At 35.0% G+C, this 18,610-nt stretch overlaps 3 protein-coding genes across 5 annotated transcripts in view; 1 reads left to right on the top strand and 2 right to left on the bottom strand.

Annotated features, from left to right (window-relative positions):
• Positions 1-1,062: 1,062 nt before the first annotated feature.
• On the bottom strand, positions 1,063-4,873 carry LOC123316779 (alcohol dehydrogenase 2-like). 2 transcript variants are annotated; one of them, XM_044903002.1, is made up of 5 exons: positions 4,727-4,873; positions 4,542-4,673; positions 1,882-2,111; positions 1,698-1,804; positions 1,063-1,549 (listed from the first exon to the last, which is right to left on the bottom strand). In XM_044903002.1, the coding sequence occupies exons 1-5, from the start codon at positions 4,789-4,791 to the stop codon at positions 1,082-1,084; spliced, it is 1,002 nt and encodes a 333-aa protein (XP_044758937.1). In that variant the 5' UTR covers positions 4,792-4,873; the 3' UTR covers positions 1,063-1,081. The 2 variants fall into 2 exon arrangements, with proteins under 2 accessions (XP_044758937.1, XP_044758946.1); XM_044903011.1 differs by lacking the exon at positions 4,727-4,873 and having other exon boundaries at positions 1,882-1,943; positions 2,009-2,111.
• A 1,384-nt stretch (positions 4,874-6,257) lies between these two features.
• On the top strand, positions 6,258-11,404 carry LOC123313158 (NAD-dependent protein deacetylase Sirt6). Its single transcript, XM_044897902.1, has 6 exons — positions 6,258-6,432; positions 6,483-6,610; positions 6,667-6,909; positions 6,968-7,141; positions 10,794-10,917; positions 10,977-11,404. Exons 1-6 carry the CDS (start codon positions 6,367-6,369, stop codon positions 11,289-11,291), a joined length of 1,050 nt encoding a protein of 349 aa, XP_044753837.1. The 5' UTR covers positions 6,258-6,366; the 3' UTR covers positions 11,292-11,404.
• Positions 11,405-12,376: 972 nt separating this feature from the next.
• Positions 12,377-18,610, bottom strand: part of LOC123322675 (kinesin-like protein KIF12) — a 44,159-nt gene continuing 37,925 nt past the window's right edge. Inside the window, exons 12-16 of one of the 2 annotated variants that reach the window (XM_044910655.1) lie at positions 16,021-16,243; positions 15,865-15,961; positions 15,552-15,628; positions 13,714-13,824; positions 12,377-12,735 (exon numbers count right to left, since the gene is read on the bottom strand). In XM_044910655.1, coding sequence (XP_044766590.1) covers positions 12,606-12,735; positions 13,714-13,824; positions 15,552-15,628; positions 15,865-15,961; positions 16,021-16,243 — 638 coding nt within the window. In that variant the 3' untranslated portion in view covers positions 12,377-12,605. Of the gene's footprint in view, positions 12,736-13,713; positions 13,825-15,551; positions 15,629-15,864; positions 15,974-16,020; positions 16,244-18,610 lie in introns of both variants that reach the window. The other variant, XM_044910653.1, reaches the window with a different exon arrangement.

The raw sequence follows: 18,610 nt of genomic DNA, 5'->3' as shown, positions 1-18,610 counted from the left end.
TCAATGAAAATGAATTTTGGGATGTGAAACATAGAGAAAGGCTCTTGTCTCTGATGTGAAAATAGGAAAAGTGTTTATGGCAAGGTGTAAATATGGGAACCCTCCATAGCTCACAATAGTCGTATTCGGGTTCGGCTTTCTGACAGTCCGAGAATTGTTCTAGGACTGCGCAAAACTCTTGCGCCCTAGTATTAAATCCTCTGCGCAGTTCTAGAACCATCCTCGGACCGTCCAAAAGCCGAACCCGAATACAGCTAATATATAACATATCAATCCGATCCTTTAAGCTGCATTCACAATCAATTCGCGGGCCGAAGTGCACTTCGGCACGAAATTTACCATTCGCAATAATCTTGGAACCGAATACTCAAATGAATCAAAAATGTAACTGATCAAAACATAAGCATCAGCATCATCCATAGCCGGCACGAAATTCCTTGCCGAAGTGGTAGTTTGCAACTTGCAAGAAATTTTGTCTTGAATTTCATTGTGAATGGTAACAGAGAACGCCATCTGCTAAGCTTCCGTGCCGAAGTGCACTTCGGCCCGTGAATTGATTGTGAATGTAGCTTTAGGTAGGTTGAGAAGTTATTTCAAAACATAAACGGTGCCTTAGCGGGCTGAAGCCTATTTTACACTTCTATCAATTTATATTCCCTATTAAAGATTGGCCAGATGGCGTGACCGTCAAGATTAGTTACACCTCATCGTCATCACTTTTATAAACGCACAGGTTTTGTTTTACGTTTGATTTCCAACTCATGAAAATGGACCTGTGGACCAGAAATAAAGCGAACTAAACATCTATTTGGGCTTGGTTTGATCAATTCTGGTGGTGGATCAGATTCCAGAAAAGAACTGTAGAAAAACTGTATAGTGTGTGCTTCACTTGAGCGTGACTTAGGCATAGAATGTTATTGAGGAATACGAATTTTCAAGGAAAATATTGTGACGGGTTTTCGAAAATAAATGGTATAGAGGAAATTTACGCATCTCTTATTTATTTCAACTTTCCGGAAACAGCAACAGCTAAAGCAGAAAAATAATCAACCAACAACCGACTCTTTCTTCAACAATTATATTATGCTGGAAATTGATTGTACAATTCAGTAAAATTGAGTACTTCACAGTTGATTTTATACAAATTACAATCTTTAATCATCCATAAAGATCCAGAAACACCGTGACGTATCAACCATACAATGGCGCTTCCACAGACTTCAGGCCTTTGTTTCTTCATCGACTCAATTTCCTCTTGTAGACATTTTCCCATGAAAGTGGTCAAGGCACGCTTATTTGCATCTTTGAATAATTTCGTTTCTGTCATTCCAGGACAAAGTGTTATCACCCTCACCTTAGTGTGCTTGAACAGAGTTTCTTTACCGAAACTTTTTGACAAACCAATAACACCATGCTGGGCAGCACAAGTTGTCGGGCATCCCGCTGATGCTACCATACCGAATATGCCTGCAGTGTTCACTATAACACCGCCCTTTTTCGTGCAAGATAGATAATTATGTGCTGCAATGGTACTTCTTGCCATGCCAATCTGGAAAAGGAAATAATAATGATAATAGTTAATATCCGTCCTGATTATATTATGGTCCAAAGACATTCATAGAACGCACCCTCAGTTTTTTTGTAAAAACTGCAGAAACTTCTTTGTTATGACGTTTATAAACAAAAAAATCGCTTACCAGGTTTGTATTCAGTTCATATTCCCAATTTTTTCCATCGCAAATACCGAACGAGTTCACAAAAGCTTCTATCACACCAAATTCATCAGATAATTTGCATATAGCGCCTGAAAATGTATTGTCTTTTAGTATTCTTGAGTAGTTCTAAGAAAAATAAGAAAGAATAAGAGCTCTGAGAACTTACAATCGATATCGGTTTTACTGGTGACATCAACTTTGAAAAATACTGCCCTCCTTTTTCCAAACCTACAATTCAACGCGTGACACGCTTCCATCCCTTTGCATATATTTTTTCCAAAAATACCTACTACCTTTGCTTTGTTTGATAGTATTTCGTGTGCAGCAGCGTATCCGATGCCATCTGCACCACCAATAACTACAGCAGTTTTGCAGTTCAAGTCGAAGAATTCATCTCTGAAAAAATTATTCATCAATACTATAGGTAATAATTTCGAAAACAATAGAAAACTTTAGTCACAAAAATCAATCGCTATATTAATCGCTAATTATTACGACATGTTTTGGAAAACCTTTAAAATTTTCAAGCTTGTCTCTCTCTTCTATTTTGAAGTCCCAGTCACAAAATTGATTTTTTGAAAACCCTCGGACCATATTTGTTCGAAAGATGTCGTGTTTTTATTGTGTTAAATATATAAGAAAATAAGAATAGGAAATTTGGGCCTAGTGACACATATTATTAGTTTAAATCTGAGAATAGTCTGCGCATAATGTATAATATATGTATTCACACTTATATATTTGAATGGACGTAAAGGAAATCATAAAATCCTGTGTCAAGAAATGATCTGTAATAATATTTTCAGGTAACTAACTAATCTGATTTCGTCCAATATTAGTAATTTTCTCCGTTCCTTAAAAGACCACGTGACATGTCGGAAAATAAGATCGTACAGAAAGGAATCTGGAGAAAATGCTTCAATTTTCGTTAATTATTACTGGAATGAAACATTGTTCAATGATTTCTTGAGAAGTTTCATGATAGGAAATGTTGGTCTAGTACCATATAATATTGTTACGCGATCTGGAATAAGGAATAGTCAAGAATAGGAGCCTCGACGAATATAATATGAGACGCGCCGAAACAAAGACAGTAGAATACGTACAGTACAGGGTGGGCAAAATTCGATGTCTACTGAAGGGATCTCGAGAACTATAGCAGCTAGAAGAAAACGGATGACACATTCTCGAGCTCTTTTTTCCTTACTATTCCAAATCTGAAAACAGATCCAGCCTAACGGTCATAGATTTTGAGTTATGAACGAAAATTGAGAAATTGTCATTTTCAATGAAGCTGAATAACTCGCTTATTTGAACTCGTATTCGAAATCCGTTGTTACATTCTACAGGCACTTTTTTATGAGGAATTCGAATATGATATTATTAAATTTTTTGATCCTGTCATTTTCGAGATACGACAGGGATTTCTGATTTTTCAAATGTAAACTATGGTTGAAAGTTCTTTCATTTTACTGCAATTTTTTTGCTGATTTCAAAAATGTATCATATGTCGCTATTCACATGAATGTTACACGAGAAAAAAATTCAATCCTTTTTCCTGCTTTTCGATGCTTTGTTGAATTATAAGTGGGCTGGGTTACCATAGCAACCGTTGAATATGCATTATATTTTGTGAACCTAAGCCTCTATGATTGAAATCAGGGATTGCTGAATAAATATTTCGATAATTAATTTGTCATCGTTTGTTCTCGCGATGTTTGGCGTGCTTATCTTACGATGGTTCACAATTCGAACACTACCGTTGACAGAAGTACCTATTTTTCATCATCTTACATCTTTAAAAATTATAATTATAGATAGCTATCGTATTTTATTTATAATAATATTACTGTCTCTTAAAGTTTCTTTCATAAATAGAAAAACGATAATTGAATAAATTTTCTTCTTTAATAATAATCAGACGAAAGTCTTTTACTCTCTTTGAAAGAATATCAATCTCGATATCGATATATAAAAGAAATAATTATTCGTCAGTCGGTGATTCCTATCGCAACTACAGGTTAAATTCACATGGGATTATGTGGAGTTCACGAAACATAATGCATTTTCAACGTTCGCTATGGCTACGCCAGCCTACTGAAAATTCAACAGTGAATTGAAAAGCTTGAAAAAGTACAAAATTTTTTTTCTTACGTTATATTCATGTGAATAGCGACATATGATATATTTTTGAAATCAGCAAAAAAATTGCAGCAAGATGAAAGAACTTTCAACTATAGTTTACATTTGAAAAATCAGAAATCCCTGTCGTATCTCGAAAATGACTGGATCAAAAAATTTATTGATATCATATTCGAACTCCTCTCAAAAAAGTGCCTGTAGAATGTAACAACAGATTTCGAATACGAGTTCAAATAAGCGAGTTATTCAGCTTCATTAAAAATGACAATTTCTCAATTTTCGTTCATAACTCAAAATCTATGAACGTTAGGCTGGATCTGTTTTCAGTTTTGGATTAGTCAGGAAAAAAGAGCTCGAGAATGTCTCGTCTGTTTTCTTCTAGCTGCTATAGTTCTCGAGATCCCCTCAGTAGACAACGAATTTTGCCCACCCTGTACAATATAGCGGTGAGGGACGAACGACTGGAAATAAATATAATTGCAGGAATAGGTCCTGTGATTTAATAGTGTAAATAAATTTGACTATTTTCATTACAATACCACAGATCCTTCCTATTTAAGAAAGTATAAAGTATAAAAACCTTTTGAAATGATTTGCGAATCGACCAACATTTCCTATCAAGGAAATTGATGTAGATTTTTTAGAACTTGGAAAAAATACAGGAAAATGAATAGCCAGTCTTACAGTATCCTTGGACGTAGCCTATGTTTTTTATTGCTCTTCTCCTTAGAGGGTTCACAAGCACATCCATTTGTAATTTTTGTTCCAGAAAAGTATACTTTATTTGAAAACTCTATCTTTTTTTGAAATAAGAACCTGAAACGATTGATTAAACGGAATATTCTTCAATTCTTGCGAATATTTCAAACCTGTTTAGCGCTTGTTTCTTGAGTGGAGTGGAAATTTTTCTTAATGTACAAAGAAAACGAATCATGATGATTTAAAACGGGAATTTTTGTTAATTCATGTTGATTATTTCAATTTCTGTCTTGTCTATTGTGACACATACAGAGTTATAGAAATTATTGCATAACATAATCTTTTTATAGCTTCTGTTTTTTTCTTATTCGAAATAACAGTAACGCTTATTCAAGCATTTTTATTCATTCGAATAAAAACGAAAAGTAATAGTAATTAGTCGAAGAACCATTGCAAATGATGGAAAACGCATTAAATGAAGCGAGGCAATCATTCATTCCAGGGGCGTTTTTACACATTTGCCGCCAGTAGGATATTCAAATTTTGCGGCCCTTACCAAATACCACAATTATTTAGTTCAAAATATTAATGACAATTTTTGTGTTAATGAAAATGTAATTTTAAGATTTGTACGTCTCTTCAAATCTATAAAAATACATTAATTTTCTGATTTATATGCAATAAAACCCAGATTACTCTGACGTGACGTGGGACCACGTTATAATACGCATGATTAAAAAATCTAGCATAGGATTTTTGAATAATGCGCATTTGACGTGGGCCCACGTCACATCAGAGTAATCTGTAGGCACCTTTATCTTCCCACATTATAAAGGGTGTAAGTGGTAAGTTATCGGCTTTATTCATTCATAATAATGGAGAAATTAATGAAATTCAAAAGAAATTACTGATAAAAAAAATGATACCTATATACGTATATTTATAATTATTGTTTATTGGAAACAGGATATGGATATAATAGTTAATAATTGGTTTAATGTAATCTTCAAAATTACACATATTCTGTGAGGAGTAGAAGATATCAAGACATCAAAGTTTTTCGTCCATTCAGCGTTTTTTTTTTAAATACCCGAGGCGTCTGGATCGTTCACACTAGAGGGCGTACTGCTATTGAGGATTTTCTCTGTTACAGGGCTCAATTGAAGTATTATATATTTTATTCTGATCAAAGATTAGTGAGATCTACAATCTTTGATTCTGACCTTAAGTAAACTATTTGAAACTCAAGTGTTTGAATGATTCAGACTCCCCCGGATTTTTAACAGAAAACGCTGCAAGGGCCCAAAAATGGACGAAATTAGTATGTAGAATTTCTCGCTGAATCCTAATATGCAAAGAAAAAGATCGGTTTGCATTTGAAATTTCAAAGTGGGGCCTCATATTTTTTTTATATCTCGTATAAGGCCCCATCAGGCCCAAAATTTGATGGATAATTCGATTCTTCGTCCTCGGGCATCAGAATTCTGATTTTCCAACCGTGCGCGAAATAAATTCACTGTTTCCAGAATTTTGGACCAGTATTATACTGCAATCAATGTTTTTTTTATGTTACTTTCGGAAATGAGTTTTTGTTTACGGTAGTTGAGCACATCGCCGTTCGAAGGCGCTACCTAGCTTGTCGTGCGAATAGGGCTTTATTACAAAGATCACAGATAGAGAAATGATCTGACATTTATTACATTAACCTATAAAATTCATTCCGTAAATAAACAATCCTTGGTCCTTGGATTCCTTCGTCAAATTTTAATTGTTTTTATAACAAAAGTCCTGTAACTAATTCTTGAAAACCATGTCTTGTAATTATGCGGAAGGGTTGTCGGAATATGAAAATAAAGGTGTTTTGGGGGTCCCAGAGGTAAAATAATATAATTTTCGAAGTTCTTTATTTAATCATAACTTCTTTAGATTTTTGATTCTTCAGAGATAGTTGAGAAAAAGTGTGAGGAACTATGTGAATTGATTAAGAATTCTAGGCATGTAGTAGTTCATACAGGAGCTGGAATAAGTACATCTGCTGGAATACCTGATTTTAGGTATCTTATGATAATTTTCATTCAATTCATTCAATTACTAAAATCATTCAAATTAGGGGACCTCATGGTGTTTGGACATTAGAAAAAAAAGGGGAGAAGCCCTCTATTAATATTTCCTTTGATGATGCACTGCCAACTAAGACACATCAAGCGCTCAAACATTTAATTGATAAAGGAATTATTAGGTATATTGTCACACAAAACATTGATGGTCTGCATTTGAAATCTGGAGTTCCTAGGAAAAATTTAGCAGAGTTGCATGGTAATATGTTTACTGAACAGTGCAATATTTGTAAAAGGTATAACAAATCCATTTAAACTGTGTATATTATGGAAACAATACAAATATTTTTTCAGTCAGTTTGTGAGGAACAGTGCTACTTCTACCGTAGGTCAGAAACTCTTAGGAGCTAATTGTAAAAGGATCATTGCTAGAGGTAGATCTTGTAGGGGTAAATTGACTGATACAATATTAGATTGGGAAGCTAATTTACCTGAGGAAGATTTAGAAATGGCAGACTATCATTCAAGGTAATTTTTTATCGTGATTTTGATGGAATAACCATTGAGTCAACAATGGATGCTGGACAGACAGATATTTTTCATTTTGTCTTCCATGATTTGTAAGTTTGGAAATATCATCAGTGAATTCGTTTCCAAAATTTTAAAATATTCATTATCGGGAATAATAAACTAAAACACCCACACATATGAATATCTTGGCTATTTCACTCACCATAACTGAAAAGAAATAAAAATTGAATGGTCCATCTGTTGATACTCTGAGAGATGGGGGTTGGTTGGATTTAGATAACATTTGTTGATTTTTTATATCAATGGATGTTGGGTATCTGAATTGATACTGGCGATACATTCTAATTTCGTCCACTTCACAAATTATTCAAACTAATACCCCTTGGATGTTTCTCGTCTCGACGAAACTCCATCGAACCGTTGAAAAGCGTTTGGATAGATTTGGCAATGCCGTCCACACCAAATACTACGTATCCGAATCTCTTTTCACATGCGCCTTCCTTACCGTAAAGGTGCCTACAGATTACTCTGACGTGACGTGGGACCGTGTCATAATGCGCAGGATTCAAAAATCTAACATAGCGTTTTGTGCCTGTGCGTTCAATTTGTCATTACCACGCTCCTGCGCAAAATCGCATGCTAGATTTTTGAGTCATGCGCATTATGACGTGGTCCCACGTCACGTCAGAGTAATCTGTTGGCACCTTGAGATCATCAGTTTGAAAGAGTGGTGAGAGATCAGTTTCAAATTCATGTAAAGTACTTTCAAAACGTCATTAGCGTTAAAAGCGATACGACCTCTGGTGGCAGCCAGAGTAACCCGAATATGGCTGTAACCATAGATTAGAGTGATGACCTTAATCATAGAAATCGGGCACTAAGGAGTTGACGGATCGTCAAAGCTTCACAACTGAAAATTGCCAAACCAAAAAAAATCATTCGAATTCTAGTTGAATTACCATATGCAATCATTCTCATAATTTTTGGTGAAAATCCAGAACCTCGGATTACTTTTTTTATAAAACGATTAGCTTTTGAGGTTATGAAAACAATAACAACAACTGTCACAGTGTAGTTCCGTAACTGTTCACCATAGCGCTGCAATCTTATTTTGAATACAGTGACTCAATCAAACACAGTGGCGACAATTGTGGTCTCCTTTTTCATCGTTTTAGCAAGAATATGGCGGATTTGGTCACATGACGTGACGTGAGCCAATCCGCATTCCGAATTAGAGATCATAGCATTGAAATCTGTGCTTCTAAGCCGCCATATTCTTGCTAAATTTCCAATTGTCGCCACTGTGTTTGATAGAGTCACTATAATTTTGAAATGCGAATTGCAATGCGTTCTGTAGGTTGAGCGTAAATTGAGACGCAGCGCGTGTCATTGACTTTCCGAGCTGATATTATCTCTTTGAATTTCCACATGAAAAAAATTTCTCGAAAAGTCTCGCCATTGGCTACAATTCGTATCCTGGTGAAATTGAAAAAAGAAGTTCGTTAAGTGCCACTTTTTCGACGAAAGTAGAAATTATTGTAATATTCGTAACTTCTACTTATCGTTCAAGTGTTCTGGCAACACCTCACATTCTGGTAGTCTTTCTCCCTTTGCGTCTTATACGGATGACGAGGAAGTCCCGTGGTATAAACTCTGCTTAAGAATTATTTACGAAAGAAGCTTGTAGGATCAAAACTATTCAAATAAATTATACAGTTATACATTGCCAAAGGCGATTTAATTTTTCCATGATTTCTTCCTCTATAAGTAAGCAGTAAAAAATTTCATATCAATTTTAAGTTCGAAAAGATTCCTTCAGTTGCCGTTATAACCAGGTTGGTCAAGAAAAGAAATCATGCTGATGATATGACCTGCGAAAAACTGGATACTTAGTTACTGAATTTTATCAATATCGATTCAGTTAGCTCCTTACTTGAATTATTTTCCTCAATTTTTGAAGTTCAAGCAAACTCTTGAAGCAATAAAATGATCATACAGATGAAAAACCTTTGCAGCCTTTTTTTATTTCTTCTTTTAAAAATGATGAGAGTTTGGAAGTTATGCTTCGAAATCATAACAAAGTTCTGAAATATAATGAAGGGTCTGAAATCCTCCCATATTTTGATAACTCAGTGCAGGGCGTATAAAGGATGAGCCCTTCCCTCCCGAATCATTATTCACAGAGATATAATCTAGGATCAGTCAAGTGAAAATTAGGGTACAATAGGTGAAATTGGCAAACAGCCTGCTATACAAAACTAAAAGAATTTCACGGTATGATATACAGATATCGATGAGAAGGTGGTGATTTTAAGGAATGAGTTGAACCGAAAGAAAATATCCGATCTCGAACGCGCAACGCATGTTACGGATTCGTTCGCCAGCCAGAACCAAGACTTTCACTTAGGGGTGGAACTCAGCCTCAAGAGTTAAGGGTTTGTAATGCACGACGGTGGGAGGCAGTTCTCCGCTCTGTTTTCTGCTAACAACGGGCTTGCGCACCATCTAAGAATCGTACTTACAGAACTCGGATAGGTTGGAGAAAAAGGCACAGCGGTTTACCCTTGTTTTCTGTACCTAACGGACTTGCGCACCAGTCGAGAATCGTACTTTCAGCAGAGGTAAAACCCGGAATGTTTTCTGTTTCTGAATCCTGAATTAGAATCAAAATGAGATTGGATTTTTGCTGAAACCAATCAAACTTTATCACAAACTACAGTAATTATTTTGTGCCAAATTGCGCTGTTCTATTTGATCCCAAATTCAATCCAGTAGTTCATAAAAACACGTGTCGCGCTGTGTCACACACGCGCGACTCAATTTGCGCACATACAAAACATAACACAACATAAAAAACGTCGCGTGCAAAATTGAGGCCTTACAGTATGAAAAACGTTTTCAAAAAGCATAATTATAGAAATTACCGGTTTGGGGTATATTCTGGCCTTTAAGAAAAAGCCGCATATATGGTGAATCCAATCGCCGCCTATACTAGACTGCCGATCATGAAATTAGGTTGATCCGGTTATTTGCCTTCATGTTAAAAGAAAGCCTTTGTTTTTTCGGTTGTAACATAGCTTTTAACTTCGGTCGATGATACCGCCTTCTATTGCCATAACCGCATTAATCGCTCGGCAATAGTTGCTTGAGTTTAGCTGCTCCAAGGTCATGTTGTTGACACCATTGCCGCTTATAGATTGTTTCGAAAGGAAACCGATGCGACCACTAGGTTTTTCAACCCCAAAAGGAAAAAAGAACGTCAGATAATGAGAGATAATAAGAAATTTGATGAAATTGTTTATCCGTTCTTGGAGTCAGCGGAAAAATTTGCCGCTGTATGCTGTAGCCTAGGTAGCCTATTTGGAAATCCATAATTGAGAGAGAGATGCCACTCTTCATCGTATAAATGATCCCAGAAAATATTTGTTTGCAATGCACTACAACGCCTTATTATGTACGAGTATATCAGTTTGAATTTACACCCATATAGATTATGGTGTATCTGGGCTCTTCCATACACAGAACTAGCCATGCTTAGTATGTTAATCTCCGCATCAGTGCAACTGTATTATTGTTCTATTGAAATAGAATACATTTCATTTGATGAAAAGTTCATTGAGTTTTACATTGTTCTGTTCTACTTTTTCAGTGTAGCTGATTTGAATATATGTTTGGGATCTACTCTACAAATTGTTCCTAGTGGAAATTTACCTCTTAGATGTAAAAAATACGGCGGCAAAGTTGCTATCATTAATCTACAACCAACAAAACAAGTGCGTAATTCACTCGGTGCATAATATAATAAGTGTACAATATAACTTGTTTTTTTCAGGATAAGAAAGCAGATTTAATTATGCATACCTATGTAGATGAAGCAATAGAAAAAATAATGAAACGCTTAGGTTTAGAAATACCTGAGTATTCAAAGGAATTGGATCCAACTAAATTTGGTGGAGACAACAATAGAATAACTATTCCTTGGGATATTGAGAGGGAAGATTTGAAGGAAGTTAAAGATTTATATGATATGTATTGTAAAAATTTCAAGAAGAAGAAAATCCAGAAAATTGCACATAAGAAAGAAGAAAAACCAGTAGATGTCTCCAAGATAGAGGAGAAAAAAAATGTTAATAACAGTGATATATAATGTTTACTAGAATATTTCCAAAAAAATAATGGCATTCATATTATTTTTATACTTTTATCTTATCAATCTTAAGACAGTATTCCTATTATGATAATACAGATGTACCAAAAATATTTATGTTTTCTTTCACCAAATCCTGGAATTTCTGTTCAAATATTGAATTTCAAGGCAGAAAAAATGTCATTCCAAATGTTCGAAAAAAGAATATTATTTATATGACAGGTATTAATTACCTGTAATATTGCGGTAGGTACATTACCTCTGCGATCCTAAGTACTTCCTCTGGCAAATTCTAGATCTTTCAAGAACCAGAGCTATACAGGGTGACTCACGAATACCGTTGGTTAGAATATTTCAAAGAAAGAATCTAGATAAACACTGTCCCTATGTATGCTTAGATCTTCAAATCTACGCAACAGATTTTTATGAGGTTTTCTTCAATATATAGAGTGATTCAAGAGAAAGGTTCATTCGAAAAATATGCTCCACATGAAGATATCTTGTAATTGATCAATATATAAATGAATATATGACCCTCATTTTCGGAATTTATTCCTGAAGAAAAATGCTATTTGTAGCATCTTCCTTCAACGAATAGTTCGCGAGATATACCAGGTTGAAAGGTTACATATTTGGCAAGAAATTAATTCAAGCGACTACAGTATAGACACTGAAAGTATAGACAGTATATTGGTGTCTATACTCCATAATGTGCTGCGACATCCAGTCCCCACCACTAGGTCGACCACTCGGCGATATAAAGCCGCCCCTACACGTAGCCAGAGACAAACTGTCTCTGACGTAGCGTTTGTTTATCTTGAGTACTTGGAGCCCACAGTCCACACACCTCTGGAGTTTCATCGGAGGTAGTGACACGTACGCCATCATGCCATAATTTCAAATTAAAAAAATAAATTCCTGATTTTTATATTTTATACTTTAATTGAAATTATTTTGGGAAGGTTTTTTCGTTTTTTCAATATCCTACAGTCAGGAAAATCACTGAAATATCTACTTTTTCATCAATCTGAGATGAAATTATAAACATAGGTTTGTCTATTTCCAATTACATTAACTGAGTACCTATCCTATTCCTAATAATAGTTTCACAATGCGAGATTATCCGGGAAATTATGACAATTTTTTTTTCAGCAGTACACTTAGCTGAATAAATATTTGTTGGATAATTTCGGCTTTATTTAATAATTGCTGCAATTGTCCTCGAAGAATTGGTAACTCTAAATACGACTTGATAGATTTTTGTTTATATTCTACGAAACATTTTCCCAAGGCATAGTGAGATATGGATAAGTTCTACCCATCTTCATCAGTGAGAGAAATTACACTTCCGAAAATATCCATTTTCTTAGAGGCATTCAACAGATTGCCATTCTTCTCATTTGCTATAGAAAATCTTCGATCTACTTCTATGGGCTTCCCTTTTCTGCAAAAGAAGAAAGATTTTCTTCAATCGTCATGCTGGAAACACGAACTTTCAGAATACTTTTTAAGTATACCTATTTAATTTTTGAAATTGTTTTTCACTGTGAAATTAAGGATGTCGGTCAAAAAACCATAAAATAGTATTTTTTAACAACTTTTCGGCATCTTTCTTTTCAGGCTAAAATGACACTTTATAAATAACAATATGCCGAAACGTCGTTGAAAGAATAATATTTTATGACCGACATTCGTATTAATTTCACATATTATTTTGGAGCCATTCTTTTACTGCACTCAAAGAAATTCGTCGTTATAAGAATGCTACACTTTGCTATATGCCAATGAATTTGTTAGAACGCTCTTATAACATTTATATTAGCGAATGGAATTCTGTAATTTTCGTACCGACTAACTTATACGCGCGTAAAAAACAGTAAAAGATATTTTTATGAGGTCACCTCCTTTATCAATATCATTGCATTTTTTCGTTTCAGTAAATCAAAAAATCTCATATTGAATATTCAATATTCCCCATAAAAACAGGAAAGTGCAATCGTGCAGCATTTTTTACGTTTAACCCAATTATATAAGACCTTGGGTTAAGTGCAATCGATTAAAAGTTGAATAGAAACTATATAAATTTCATATTTTCTTTATTAATTATCAAAATCACAGTCTTATTAACTTTTTAAATATGAAGCATCTATTAACTTTCGACCGATACATACAGTTCGTGCGGAGATCGTTTTAATACTGAACTTTACAGATGGTGAGCAGGGTTATCCCTGCTCACATCAAGTAGAATATACCATTTTTTGTGTGCATGGTCAAGAGAGGTTGCGTATTTATATTATGATTTATCAATGCAGGTTCCTGATTGCAGTTACCTCATAATTGCACTTACCTACACTTTACCTTATTAAAAACTTTGCATTTCTATCATCCATTGTAATTCATCAACAAAATGCTCGATATTTACCTTGAAGAATTTTTTTTATTGGTAGGACTGGGCAATTCATGACTCTTGGTCCTATTAATACCAGCTGATTTAGGTTTGTCATCCCACGATCTATGACGTCGCAGAGGTGTCCTAAAACGAAAATAAGCAGAATAGCCTTCCCTACCCTATAATATTAAACAAACATTGCAGTATTATAGGGCCACGGCCGCTCAATGTGATGATACATTTTCAATAGCTCGAATCAGAGGATTCTGACCCGAATATCTAGACCAAGCATTCTTAAATTCCCTGTTCAAATTTATTTACGAAAATTATGATTGGTTTCACATGTACCTATATTAATAATTTTGGTGCTCAGCTGTATGAGGAGGCTCAACCTCCCTTGGATCCTTCGACGAGCCGCCCTTGGACCATGCAAACAAACGAGTTGCTAAATGCTAGCATTCGTGTCTATTCGTCCGTATTCGGCGAGTATCTACCTCCGACATTTTTCAGGTGAGTGTTAGACTCTTACAAATATTTCAACAGAAGATTCTTGAGGCCCAAAGAAAGACTTTTTTCCTCTACCAGTTTTTCCTAATCGGCTCGGTTTAAAAGATGCGGTCTGTTGAAAAACCATAAAAATGTTATCTTTAGTTCTTTCAAATGGTTTTTATCGAATGGAATGCATTTCGAGATAAAGTTTTTCATTTATTTTTGATGAATGTTTTTCAAATCACAAGATATCACAAGATATCATATTACCAGTTTTCTCGTTATAACCGTTATGTACCATATAAATACCCAAAATTCAAAGAACCCAACTCTTGAAACTAATAAGTTGGACGCTACCCTAACTAACGAACATTTGAACATTTTGTAAAATGAGAGTATTCTTTATATTTTCTTTTATAATGCGCCGTTTTCGAGTAATTTGATGTTCAAAAATAAAAAATATCTTTGATATTCGGAAAATTGGGTAATTTGGTTGAATGCAACTCTGTTTAAAAGATCTGCAGATGGGTAGTGCACAGCCGTCTAACTCCCTTTTAGTTTAAGGAGGCTGTGGGTAGTGTCATATAATGAAATTGATATTCTGAAGGGAATTTTGTTTCTACAGAGGTGGCATAGCCCATTATGAAAACTTAAAATGGCTATACCTTTTTTTTAAGGCCGAATCGCAAAATATGGTATAGGATAAAAGTGTTTCTTTTGACCTCAAGAATCTACTGTTAAAATATTTGTACGAGTCAAAGACTCACCCCGTATATGAAAGCAAAGACTATGATGAGATTGTGGTTACGATTTGTTAATTCGGCAGAGGGATTGAAACTGAGCAATTATTCCCAAGAACAAGTGCATTAACGAATTTTGATTTTCGAGCTGCCAACGATTAGGTTTGACTGATTAATGAAGAATTATTGTTGAAAATCAATTCTGCCCAGCCGTCTGTAGACACACCGAAAGAAAAAAACTAGAATCTTGGAATTTTCAGGGTAGTGTAATGACTTGATTTTTTTAATATAAATCGCTCTCTTGTGGATATTTAAGTTTGGATATAATTATCCTGTTAAATAACGATTCTTACTTCGAATATATTTTCCAATTTTGAAGAACTGTTCAATTGAAACTTCCCTTACCAATATGCGCCAAATTATTCAAAACAAGGAAAATGCGAAGGAATTGTTACATATTCGGTAATTTCTCTGAATGTTCGTTAATTGTTTCATCACCTTATTGCATTCATGATATCATTTTCTTGAGAGATAACATGTTTAGCTTTTGGCAATTTTATTTGATTTTCTTCACTACCATATGAAGAAATAGATCCGCAATGTGTGCTAGTGTCTAGTGTCTAGTGTAATTATATATCTTACATTTTTCCGATTTGTCGCTTCTCCAATTCTTTCTCTATGGAAGCAGGAATTCGATTTGAATCGTCCTTTTTGGTATCCTGTAATTAAAACATCATTGATTTATAAAGGATTAAAATAGGAGTTCAAGAATATCCAGAACAGTTTTATATCTTATCTGTCAGGATATGAAAAATGAATATTCATGATTTCTGGAAAGATTGTCATCTGAAAAACTTAGAATAATGCTAATTACTGATGATTCATTTGAAAGGAAGAAGGCTCAAGAGGACTTAAGGTCCCCGAGGATTAAGGAGGACATATATGAGAAACGAACCATTGGATTAGTCCAAATATTGCTGACAACATCGGAATCGCTAGTAGTATTCAACATTTCAGCCGAAAAAGCTGGTCTGGCGGCAATCAGAGGCGACCTGCAACAGATCCTAATCTTAGGGGGTAAAGAACAACCTAATACATTTTGTGTATTTACTCATTGACCTCTTCCACCTTCTTGAGTAATCTTTCGTTTTCTCGACACACCATCTCGTGATCTCTTTGTAGCATTTCTCTGGACGAGAAGAGATCGTAATTATCTTTTTTGAGCAACTCGTTTTCAGTTATGTAAAGTTTCAATAGCTCCACCAACTGGGGAGTGTCTAGTTCCTGCAATTTCTCGACTTCTACGTGCGGTGGCGTAGCTATTCTTCTGCGTTCTAAAAATAAGAATAATAAAAAATGATTTCATATTTTGGCCGAAAAGAATAAATGTCTTAACAAGGCCGAAGACCGATGGAATGAATAGATCATTAATTCAGAATGAAATGCTAAGGCAAACGAATCTGCATGATGATGATTTAAGTGCTTCAGAATCACTGACTATAAATTCACAAATATCTCCCAGTCACAATAATGCGAAATGAATATCGCCTATCGGTAAGAATTCATACTAGGAGTGATTGAACAAATTTATAATTGGACTATTCAGACAGATACCATAACTATCAACCAATGATAGAAGACTACCAGGAAAGATTAGATGCTGATCTTAGTTGTCATCTTTTAGTGAGAAATCTCCATAACGAAAATTTTTAACCAATTCTGACACGTGCGCTCTGTTAAATAAACAATACCAACACTTTAACTTTATATATCTCTTTTTGAACTTCAGCTCTCTTGCCTTTATGACAATAAAAAAGTAAAATGTGTCGAAGATATATTTTTTGCACTCTGACCGGAAACAAAATCACAATTAGGTTTGTATATCAACATAAGGTTATCGAAAATCAAATCCCAAAAAACAAAAAATCTAACATTCACAAAAGAATAACAAACAAAATGCTATATCTACTGGTGCAAACCGACGTCACTTTCTTGCCAATACTAGTTGGGGAGCCTAAGAGGGAAATTCGAGATAAACTCGATCGTGTCAGATTAATATGAGCGGAGATACCTTGGACCCTGTAGAGTAATTGCTCTACCAAAAATTAGAACTGTATATAGGGGGAATTGTCTAGGACATCAGAATAGTAAAAAAACGATCATTGTACATATTCGAGTGTGTCAGATTAAGAAATATGTGGTTAATTACATGTTGAGAAGTATACATTCTCTTAATCTGACAATTTAAGCGAGATGAAAATGTATGGGAGGGTGCCAAACTTGCAAAAAAAAAGTCACATGTACATTCTCGAGCGCGGTGGCGTTTTTTTTTTTATTTTGAAGCTAATGATTCAAGAATAATGGAAAAAATATAATCTGGCAGTTTCAGCAAGCCGAACCAATAAAAATTGGCCATAAAGGTCACAAAAATAAGTTTTTTTGAATAATCTCCTCGCCTCGGCTTCAAATTGTTTTCGCATTCATTACAAAAGTTGTACAGCATTTTTCTACGTGAAAGTTTTTGAGACATATGGCGATGAATATACTTAATGACTGTCTCGGTAGCCTAATCGGTAGGGATACCGGCTAGTACGCTAGTGGTGTAGCGGGTTCTTCGAATCCCGCCGCCGCCACAGTGGTCCGAAATCCCGAAAAGCTGGCCAAAAGTCCAAAACGAATGTTTTTTTCTAGGGACTTTCAATGATTGGAATAGTTTTGGTAGTATCCCTACTATGTATTATAACCATTAAGAAAGCGAAAACGTCCATATCTGGCTTGGAATCGCCTACCATTTGAGAGTGTTACGCATGTAAATCGTTCGCTCATCGCGCGTCTAAAATAGGACAAAGTTTAGACAAGTGTAGAATCGCGAGAAGTGAACGGATTTTGATTCTGTAAAATGGATTTTTCTTTGGAAAAAAGGTAGATTTTGAATGTGTTGCTCGAAATTATTGTAACAGATGTATGAAGTGTAAAATCATTAAGGAAAGTAGTGGTATTTTTTTTTTACTTTCTGAAAAGTCGTGTTAGAAAAAGCCATTAGTCAAAACCCCCAACGAACCCCACCCTGAAACTGAATGTAAACTGTTGCTTAGATATCTCATCAAAACATATCCAAAAATTGGCTGCTTCTGACTGCAACTTTGATTTTGGGGATAACGTTTACGCGATGATGTGTGCCTAGGTTGGTTCTTGTTTAGGATATGTTTTTTTTTTCTTTTGAATAAGACGACTTAGCGATTCCAAATAAATAAACGAAAATTCGTGTCAGGTGTTACTTCGATATTTCAATTCTATCCTCACCACCCCACTCACCCCCCAACCCCGTGAATAAAAAAAATGGCGATTTTAAAATTTGTGAATATTTTTTTATTTTTTAATTTTTTTCACATTTTGATTTCGAATTCTCAATCAGCGTCCCGGAAAACCCCTGAGTACAATTTTTTACCCGAATTGAATACGACTCCGAAAAAATTTTCCGCCATATTGGATCCACCATTTTTTTTCTACATTTCGAGTTCGCATTCGTGATTAGCGACCTCGAAAACCCCCGAGTACAGACCTTTACCCGAATTGAGTACGTTTTCGTTAAAACTTCCGCCATTTTGGATCCGCCATTTTGTGTTTCCACTTTTTGTCTTCAAATTTGTAATCAGCGACACCGAAAACCCCTAAAAACAGACTTCCACCCGAATCGAAAA

This window comes from Coccinella septempunctata, chromosome 1 (genome assembly GCF_907165205.1).
Source record: "Coccinella septempunctata chromosome 1, icCocSept1.1, whole genome shotgun sequence".
NCBI classification, from domain to species: Eukaryota; Metazoa; Arthropoda; class Insecta; order Coleoptera; family Coccinellidae; genus Coccinella; species Coccinella septempunctata.
Note: the sequence above shows the minus strand (reverse complement) of the source record. Positions and strands in the feature narration are given on the sequence as shown.

Bases quoted from the DNA above. Each gene is read 5' to 3' on its own strand.
- LOC123316779 (XM_044903002.1), bottom strand. From the start codon at position 4,791: ATGATTCGTTTTCTTTGTACATTAAGAAAAATTTCCACTCCACTCAAG. The intron at 4,674-4,726 runs GTTTGAAATATT...CAATCGTTTCAG, and splicing joins AAGAAACAAGCGCTAAACAG to GTTCTTATTTCAAAAAAAGA. The intron at 1,550-1,697 runs GTAAGCGATTTT...TTCCTTTTCCAG, and splicing joins ATGAACTGAATACAAACCTG to ATTGGCATGGCAAGAAGTAC.
- LOC123313158 (XM_044897902.1), top strand. From the start codon at position 6,367: ATGTCTTGTAATTATGCGGAAGGGTTGTCGGAATATGAAAATAAAGGT. The intron at 7,142-10,793 runs GTAATTTTTTAT...CTACTTTTTCAG, and splicing joins ATGGCAGACTATCATTCAAG to TGTAGCTGATTTGAATATAT. The intron at 10,918-10,976 runs GTGCGTAATTCA...TGTTTTTTTCAG, and splicing joins ATCTACAACCAACAAAACAA to GATAAGAAAGCAGATTTAAT.